Raw genomic sequence first — 9,226 nt, 5'->3', positions numbered from 1 at the left:
CAGACATGCGGCATCGAATGGCAATATCAGTTTTTCGATTAATTTTTTGGTTTGTCTGGATCGTACGTTTAGATACCTTGACATAAGCATGTGCAGCATAAGCGTTTGTAAAACGGCTGCATGAGTCGGCATGGCGAGATGCCAACCGGCAGCATATACCATAGCTCGGCTCGTGTAGTCAGAAATCATGCCTGTGCTGATCGATCGATCGATGCCGCCGCTTTTTACAGTATGCTCACACAAACTGTTATAAACACAAGTGCGGCTTCCTAGTTTGTGGATGAGTCATGCGTCATGATGCTGCCGGCATATTTATTTTTGATCGAACAGCGAGAGCATCTTACTTTAATCGTCGCTGAAAACTCCTTATTACTGTAGGCTACTTAACCGGCTTCAAGTGAGGCTTGTCGAAGGCAAATCGTTCTTGTGCTTGTACTTTTATAGGGATGAATTGCTAATACAGTGCGCTTTGCGCTGGACACGCTACATCCACCATCTATAATATTGCAAAAAAATAATTAACCAACATTACAATTAGAAACTTTGTAACCTTTCCACAGAGCCAACCTGATAAAAGCAAAATCTGCTAACGCCGTTAGGTTGGGAATGTGCGGAGCTGTGTCATACAAACAGTACAAAGGCCAAAACTTGAGTTATGAAAACAGATGGAAAGATTATTTGGCTCACTGATTCAATGGGGTTTGGTGGCATGCGAGCAATCAACATGATAAAGTAATTGAACTTCATGAATATGGATCAAATTACGATGGGCATGCTTTCGAAATTCTTTAAATCCATCGCATAGCCAAAACTATTCGGATTCTTTGCATCCCACTCACCAAATCTGCAAAAATAACAAAGAGTTGCGTATATACTGGAGCTGGACGATTTACCGGCGGTAAACGTAAGGCGCACATCGAGAAATTCGGATTTTTATTGGGTTTGCACAATCTGACAATATATGTAAATGGTTTTGCAGGTGGCAGAGCGATCTTGAGCGAAAGGCGGATGATGCCAGTCACCAGAGATGTACAGTTGGAAAAGTTGCCGCAATTCGTTCCCTCCATTTCCGGAATAGGAGAACTGTTTCACCTAACTGGTGTGCAGCTCGTTTGTCGTTTGGTTCTTAACGGACGGACCATCCGGTGGACAGTGACGCTGCTTCAGCTGCACAATGCCGTCTCCCTCGTCTTAATCAATAGACCGTCCTTTAGGGTAACTATGAAGCTGTGCAGATTAAGCACCAAAAAATGTACACTTCAATAAGGCGCCGGAATCCGTGCCACTTATCACCAGGAAAGGGGATCCGTTTAACCCAACCGGCATGGAGTGTCTTGGTGTGGTGCCAAACGGACCGATCAAGCGGTATTTTCCCTGTGAACAGTTCTAAATATTCTTGCGGCTTCCAGGACCATAAATCGGCGTTCGTGCAGCACATCAACAGCTCAAGAAAATTAACTTTGGCTACAAGCCGCGAGAGACCGTTCTTCCAAACATCATCGCGTCCAAAGAACTTCCCAGCGCAGTACTATGCCGAAATGTCCCAGTAAAAGTTGTGTCAAAGTGCTTACTGGTCAGATCGATTGAATTGACACTGATTAAACTCCAAAGGAAAAGATTCAACCGAATGAATTCCAAAAGAAAGAAGAGAATCGGTGCCATTGCGTTGAAAAGACGGAATGTTGGTGCGGGCAAGTATCGTCAGTATTACGTTTCCAATGGGTAGTCTGTCGAAATCCTTCAAATCAAAGTGGTTATAATATATCGTATGATTGTGCCGATCCAACCAATCGGAAAACTGAGCACGGTCCGCTGCTTCGCATGTTCCAAAGCTATAACAACAAATATTGTTTCAATAATGACCGCATCTGTATTACACACATAGTAAGCACAATTTAGGACAATGTTTCGTTTCCCTCAGGTGGCCACAAGATAAACCAGCTGTTAAATTTATGTTGGCGGACGATAATCTCCATTTTGACACAGAAAATAAAATAGATTTTTTAGCCACTTGCGCTGTGCACTGACCATCAAGTGGCTACGCTTAATATGTGATCACTTCACTATGCACTCAGCACCGATTTGGCGGAAACCCAGAAAACTCTGGTTCGCGTTCGGATTGCGTGCAGAACCATGTCGGGGTCGCTCGAGCGTTCGTAAGGTCAAAGCAGTGAAGCTGCACAGATAATACTAGTACCAGAAAACGTACGTACATGCAAACAAGGCGCCGCAGTCCTTCCCACCCATCACCAGGATAGGCGAAGTGTTTGACCCAACCGGTATGTAATGCCTTGATTTGATTCCTAACGGACTGATCAACCGATGGGCAGTTGCGTTCCATAGCTTGCTTCAGCTGCACAATGTTGTCGGCATCGCTATCGTTTTGATCAAACTCCAGCCTCGGTATAGCAATGATTAGGCTGTCACGCTGCATCGGTGTATCGCTCTTTCGCCTTCGACATGGAAATAACGCATTTTCCCATGCACCGCAACCGACCACCGCATTCAACACTATGATACGACGACAGACCTTCTTTAGGAGAAATAGTGGAAAATTAATCTGTCGCCAATCGGAATTATCCAGAGGGTACCTTTCATGAAATACACTGACAGATGGCTTTTGATAGGGGCCCAGCAGTTTTTGACAATAATTAAGGGAATTCTGATACTCATAAGGACTAAAATATCGGCAATGAGCGAAATAACGGGGTCAATGCTATCCGCCCGGTAACTCATGTTGATTAATGCTAGAATTTTTGTGTTGGTGTTGACGATCCGATGGAGCAGCCGTCCGAGGCCATACCCTTCCGTTTCCGCGCGCTGTTGTAACTGCGGACGTAATGCGCAGAAATCGATAATAACGACACCGGGCAATGTCTGGTCGCGAAGTAAAACGTTCCAGAGCTCGCAAACTCTATAGCACAAAAATGCGTTTTATTATCTGCAATATAGCCCAAGTTTCGCTTAATTATCGTGCGTTGGTGACCATGAAATAAAGCTACAAGGTTCAAGAAGGCTCGTGCATACAACGCATACGCTTATCGTCCTAAAAACACACCGCATTGCTTTTGCCTGCGAAACGGTGTCCAAATAAAACACGACTCTAGAAAGGATTTCAGATGGTAGATCGGGAAGCATCACTTCGGTTTCTTCTGGAATGAGGAAAGAAACTAAATTTCACCTAGTAGAGTTGAGTTTAGAAGTTTTCAGTTGCTCTACAGTACATTATTGCCGCCTGCTACAATTAAGTTTTTCAATACTTCGTTTGTTCCACTTTAATCTAAAACATTGCGAAACTGTTTGGACACCAAAGTATTCAATGGAGTGCGCTTCATCTAAAGGCACCGTCAACGTGCTAGTGCTCACCTGAAGCAAACGGCGGCAAAACCATTACGTCTGATTGCTGGCAGTTATAGAGCGGAAGCTCTGCCCGACCGCAAGCCTCGAAAAGATACTTCTCGATCCCGTTGGCAACCTTCCTCGTGGTGGCTGTCAACCAGCAGGGAGACTGCCCGCAAGTGTAGCCCCGGACGGGAGGGCAACCGCACTGTATGCGCATATTAAGAAACATTATTTCGTCTTCCCTAATCCGTACAAATACACGATCCCGCCCCTGTTCCAACGGCCTCCTTCCATGGCGAAATCCCACATCGAGTACCCGTTCAATATGCCACTCTTGGATATCACCTAGAGCACGCAGCTTCGCGGAACGATACACCACCTTTTGCATGGGAAAACGGCAAATTCTGTCAGTTTGTCGATTTTTTGGGAAGCTGGCGAACAAGCTGCCAGGAGTGCACGATATGAGCAATATACTTCTCGGTACTGCATGAAACATGCTCAGCAACGCAACAAAGAAACTGGTTCTCGTAACTGCAGTTGCAGAGCAGTTTTGCCAGGCCGACGACATACGGTTCACCAGCTTCCCGGCGGATGGCCACACAGACGTTACAGGGAGTTCCGTATGATATACCGGGTTTGTCATGATGCCACACATGCTGCATAGGGATCCACCGTGGTGCTGTGCGCTCGCTGTCGAAATCAACAAAAACCTGGTCGGCATTGATATCCTGTAGATATCCCAGAACAAATTCGTCGACGCTGGTTAAATTCACCAGGACGGTGTTACCAAGATTGAACTGACCGCGCCGGGCGCCGCAGCTAAAATAGGAATTCATGGCTAAATTTCAAGCCTGGAAAAAACATACAGTACGTATTTTCATGTGAAATTTCCGCTCTACAGATACTTGATGAAATAAGTATGATCGTAAAAATTAACCAGAAATCATAGCAACTTGGGACACAAATTCAGATGGAAGCGGTGCCAAGGAAAACGTAAACAATTTGTGCTGTAAAAAAATATGATAAAACTATCCATTGCCAACCTATCTGTACATTTTCAGAATTATAGAAAAAGAGCTAGAGAAACTGATACACATTAATGCCAACATCTGCTTTCGGCTCGTTCCATAATGAAACATAGCATGCACAGCATATCGTATAAATGGAAGCTCTTAAAACTCCGCATGGCAACTGACGGTTAGTAGTCATGTTTGTACCATACTCCGCTGATGTAGTCAGAATTCATGTTTGAGCTGATTGATCGATCGATGCAGCGCACGCACAGCAGGCTCGACACAAGTGCGGCTTTCTTACTTGTTAGTTGTGGATGAATCATACGGATGCATCAAGATGTTCAAACTTCCCGGCATACTTATGTATTAGTTGTACAAGTAAATATTGAACAAAATTTACTTAATACACTGTCAATCGGACATTCGGACTTAACGAGAATTTAATTGTCTTTGATCATAGCCAGGGCAAAAAATCATTGCGCATATCAAGTGGTCCAGTCACCAGTGGTACTTAATACAGAGACTGCAGAATACAGACACATCACATTCAGCGATAATGCAGTACGCAGCATGTGCACGCCGCAACGACCCAGGTAACACCGTATCAAAATTAAAATAAAACATTACGGCATGAATATGACGATCATTAATATCGTACCAACAACCTCTCTGGCTGCGGTGGGGTGGCGATCGGCCTTTACCACGGTTATGTGGCTTTCAGGATAAAAGGTTGGTGTTGTGCGGCCGAGGACGCTCTGGACCGACTTAACGCAGTTACTCAAGTGGCTCCGATAGGGATGCCGTAGGTTCGTACCAAGCGGTAAATGCAACAGCGCAACTCACGGCATGCTTAATGACAAGGGCATACAAGAAACAAAGCAAGTTTGTTGCGAGAAATTATGCAAGAGGGAACAAGCGGCAGCAAGTAGATGCAAGGCTGAAATCTAGAAATTCTAAAGAAAGAGGTAGTGTGTAAAATGGACAGAAATTCATAACGCGATGTCGCGATGATATGATGTATCACTACTGGTTGGTCTTATCGGTCATACTACCGCTACAATATTATAAGCGAATGCCTTTAAAATGTTTTCCGCCCTCGTGCGACTGTATCCAGGAAATGTTTACCGCTTAATATAGTCTCGAGCGAGAATCGTTAGACAGATGTTTCCAAAAAAGAAAGGCTTTCGAAATTTCTTAGATCCGGAACGTTCCAATATACGGCTGGAGCAGCTGGCTTGCGAGTTTGGTAACTACAAACAGTGTAAATTTAAACAAAACTGTAGATATGGAATAAAATTAAACTGACGATTTTTAAGGGAATTTACTAGTCTAAATGCTGCTTGAAGACCTCCCAGTTTTTCCCTGGATACGGTATTTTGCGAGCCCAGCCAGAGTGCAGTTTCCGCAGATGTTCTCGCGTGACAATATCCACTGGGGGACAACGTTCATCCAATGTGTGCAGGAAACGGTACGCGCGCTCTTCAGTGCTCTCCTCGGAATCGAAACTTAGATGAGGAATTTCGAGGTTCAGATGGGACGGTGCACTGGAACCGACGAAGCCCGGCATCCGATCTTCGGCATAGTCGGGAAACGTTTTCTTATCGAAATTCACTTCAAAGTGCACAGTATACCGGGATATCAGTAACTGACGGCACACTTTTATCATGCGTAAAGGCAGTAAGGAACTGTGACGGACCGCAGTGTTGCGGAAACATGTGTTGATCCAGTTATCACAACCATACACGGTGAAAAGCGGTCGACTAACTGTGACGTCACAATGTTTCACCAGCAGCACCGATAGGTAAATGTTGTTCATGGCCAGTACGGTGACGGTAATGTCCAGTAACGCCACAACAACAAAACTGTTGGCAGCGTGATGGCGTAGGTTAATGAGCGACAGCATTTTGGTGGCACTGTTGACGGCACGATGCAGGACAAATCCATAGTTATAATTTTGGGTGGGTTGTTGAACTGACGATATGTTGTTACTGTTGAAGTCAATTGTCACGCATTCGGATGTATTGTAGGTAGACAGTACTTTATTCCACAAAAAGCACACTCTGCAGTGGAACCTTATTAAATCAAAGGTGCGTCCTACAAACCTAAACCTTATAACATGTATAACTTTAGTGAAGTTTACATCTGGAAAAAAACATGGTAAACAGCAAACTGGTTTTATTACTTATACATCTCTCACCGTTTTGCTACAATCTGGGAATGGATGTCCCAGTACAACAGAGTTTCCTTTGCGACATCAATTGAAAGATGATTTATTAAGCGTTCATCGTCATCTGCAACTACAATCATACGTGCATGCGTAAAAACCACAGCATCCGTTATACATGTAAGGAAATTACAAAGCAGAAATGTCATCCGTTTAGGCAAAAGCTCTCTGCTAGATTCAATTGGGGCACACACCTGCAGCATTTACTGTACGCTTGCTTCCGTTAAGATTTTTATTCCGTTAAGATTAAAGAGATTCTCGTTCGCGCGTTTTCGTGGTGTTATGAGGCAGACTTATTCCCCATGGTCCTAAGTTTTTACTCTTGTGGTATTACCCTGATAAGCGGATCTGGGACTTGCTATTTTCTGTACCTCTACCTTTTCGAGTGGTTACGCAGGTGCTTGGCAGTTTCGATGAAATAGTGGGGGAACAGGATTCCTTGTCACAGAGATTCATAAGATGCTCCATAAAGCAGGAAAGAAATCTTTGGACTGTTTTTGAGCGTCTGGAGTGTACTGTGCAACTGGAGCGGGCAAAGTAGTATCTGTGACTCAAAGGGTGAAAAAACCCTCCATGCGCAATAAGAAAAATTATCTTGTTCTCCTTAGCCTGTACAAAGATTCGATCCACGAACTCATTTGCAAATGGACTGCTACTAGCACTACGAAAAGCCATGTGCGTCAATGCGGTAACACCGTCTTCATCGATCCGTTCGAAGACATGCGGCTTTTTCAACGAAATCACAAACTTTTCAACATCTAAGATGCCAAGAGAATATTCGTCTATCTCCAAATATAATAATGGTAAATGCTTAGCAATCTGCCAACGGTGTACAACATGTAGGCAGGTTCCGTCTGGATTTTCTTGCGAACCGATAACACGGCATATAACCAAATTATTATACAGGTACAACAATTTAGCCGGTCGGAAGATGTATGGTCCATTTGAGTCATTTCGTAAAGCCACAAATATGTCGGGTGACTCTCTGCTATTAGAATAGTATTTCTTGTCAGGGTTGTAAAACCACACCCGCGATGCCGATATCCACCATGGCGGAATTGTGCTGCAATCAAAATCGACAAAGAAATCGTCACCGTCAACATCCTGAAGATATCCCAGGTAGTATAAACTATCCGATACATGAACAAGGACGGGATTTTTTACGTTAAAACGATCTTTGTACAATCGTCTGCCACCCGTAAAGTATGCGCTAGTGGCCATTTCTGCCAAGGAAAAAACAACGGCCAAAAGAGAAACGACGGAAGCATCGCTCTGCTCTTTTGCTTAGTACTCATCGAACCCCGACTACCGGATGGCAACCACATTGCGTCGATCGAAACGTCTGCTCAACGCTTTACCGTCTCGCAATCGACAGTAAGATGGGAGGGATGCAATATATCGATCTGGGAATTAAGCAGAGAGAAAACATCCACAGACAACGACAACATGGAATATTGCACGAGTGGAGGGAATCCGAGCCGGTTGCTTAATGGGAAATAAGCCACAGCAAAAACTCATATATGTATTTTAATAGGCAATAGCCATCAAAACAATAAAATGCAGGCGCGGACACACTACTTCACAGTTAAAATTTAAGCATTAAAAAAACAACCAAAATCTCTATCCATGGGCGGGTTAAAAGGTAAAGTAAGTACTTAACACAGCTGTAGCGTTGCCCTTAGCGACAGCCAAACTGAAGCGTTGCTTGAAAAAGCAGTATCTGTGGAACGCGCTTCTCCAGTCAAGTCACGAATTTTTCGGCCCATAAAATGTACCAGTTCACTTAAAGCAAGGTCGAAAACACCAAACGTCTCGACCACTAACGGATAAAAAAGTAGATGCCAATTTTCCAGCGAAGAGTACTTCCGTCGCTTTGCATTTTCCGCCAGGTGAGCAACACTTCCCGCTTTTTTCGAACTTCCGTGGACATGGGAGTCAGCTACCGTACACCAACTTGTAACGTCCCATACAATTGACATTTCCTGACGGACTGGGATAAGCGTCATGCCGTCAGGACGAATCGCCTCGCTTTGTGATAAACCCGTCGGTTCCAGTTGACATGGGAATCCCGCACTTTCTCTACAATTTTTCGTTATTTTCTTGTGCTCAAACAGCATTTTACCGAGCGAAGACATCTTACATTTGGATTCCTTGCCCCATGCACCCATTGTTTCAAAAACCAGAGCAGAAAAATGAAATTTTCACGTAAAAATCCGTGCTTCTGGTTTTTCTTTGCCTCAGCCATTGTGGCGGCGGCGCCTGCCTCTTCGGACGTCCTCGCGATATAGGTAATGGCCATGGTATCCGGGCAAGTGACATCCCAAACCCAAGACTTTCCGTGGCTGAAGGGAACCGAGGTCATGCCGTCCGGCCTTTTGTTGACATCGCGATAAAGACCGGGTGGTTCCAGAACTGACGGGATATTCGCGGAACCACAGGCGCGAAGTGTTTTGTTAAGTGTTTTATTAAATGCTAGTTCAAAGTAACCCGCGTGGGCGCTCGGTTGGGCACCTATAATAAATAAATGGGCGATGGTCGTACCAAGCGTGCTTCAATAGTGGAAAAAATGCACCTTCACCACTGTAATTGTGATCGAAAATCGATCGATATGTTACGTTACATATGTAACGGTATGGTACACGTTAAC

General features: G+C 44.4%; 2 protein-coding genes across 3 annotated transcripts; both read right to left on the bottom strand.

The window, feature by feature from the left end:
* Positions 1–452: 452 nt before the first annotated feature.
* Positions 453–4,493, bottom strand: LOC129597476 (uncharacterized). 2 transcript variants are annotated; one of them, XM_055495044.1, is made up of 5 exons: positions 3,367–4,493; positions 3,059–3,152; positions 2,214–2,914; positions 894–1,832; positions 453–844 (listed from the first exon to the last, which is right to left on the bottom strand). In XM_055495044.1, exons 1-3 carry the CDS (start codon positions 4,061–4,063, stop codon positions 2,536–2,538), a joined length of 1,170 nt encoding a protein of 389 aa, XP_055351019.1. In that variant the 5' UTR covers positions 4,064–4,493; the 3' UTR covers positions 453–844; positions 894–1,832; positions 2,214–2,535. The 2 variants fall into 2 exon arrangements, with proteins under 2 accessions (XP_055351019.1, XP_055351018.1); XM_055495043.1 differs by having other exon boundaries at positions 453–1,832; positions 2,210–2,914.
* A 988-nt stretch (positions 4,494–5,481) lies between these two features.
* Positions 5,482–7,073, bottom strand: LOC129597495 (uncharacterized). Its single transcript, XM_055495066.1, has 4 exons — positions 6,957–7,073; positions 6,553–6,652; positions 5,681–6,415; positions 5,482–5,605 (listed from the first exon to the last, which is right to left on the bottom strand). The coding sequence occupies exons 1-4, from the start codon at positions 7,045–7,047 to the stop codon at positions 5,509–5,511; spliced, it is 1,023 nt and encodes a 340-aa protein (XP_055351041.1). The 5' UTR covers positions 7,048–7,073; the 3' UTR covers positions 5,482–5,508.
* Positions 7,074–9,226: the final 2,153 nt, after the last annotated feature.

The sequence above is a fragment of the Paramacrobiotus metropolitanus genome, unplaced genomic scaffold (assembly GCF_019649055.1).
Source record: "Paramacrobiotus metropolitanus isolate TYO unplaced genomic scaffold, Prichtersi_v1.0 Parri_scaffold0000105, whole genome shotgun sequence".
Classification (NCBI taxonomy): Eukaryota; Metazoa; Tardigrada; class Eutardigrada; order Parachela; family Macrobiotidae; genus Paramacrobiotus; species Paramacrobiotus metropolitanus.
The sequence above is the reverse complement of the archived record's forward strand: the minus strand, read 5'-3'. Positions and strand labels throughout refer to the sequence as shown.

Excerpts from the sequence above, each read along its gene's own strand:
- LOC129597476 (XM_055495043.1), bottom strand. The coding sequence starts at position 4,063 with ATGCCGACCAGGTTTTTGTTGATTTCGACAGCGAGCGCACAGCACCAC. Across the intron at positions 3,153-3,366 it reads TTTGCCGCCGTTTGCTTCAG|AAGAAACCGAAGTGATGCTT; the intron begins GTGAGCACTAGC and ends TCCTCATTCCAG. Across the intron at positions 2,915-3,058 it reads TCGCAGGCAAAAGCAATGCG|AGTTTGCGAGCTCTGGAACG; the intron begins GTGTGTTTTTAG and ends TTTGTGCTATAG.
- LOC129597495 (XM_055495066.1), bottom strand. The coding sequence starts at position 7,047 with ATGGAGCATCTTATGAATCTCTGTGACAAGGAATCCTGTTCCCCCACT. Across the intron at positions 6,653-6,956 it reads CTGCGTAACCACTCGAAAAG|TTGCAGATGACGATGAACGC; the intron begins GTAGAGGTACAG and ends GTATGATTGTAG. Across the intron at positions 6,416-6,552 it reads TCCCAGATTGTAGCAAAACG|AGTGTGCTTTTTGTGGAATA; the intron begins GTGAGAGATGTA and ends GTTCCACTGCAG.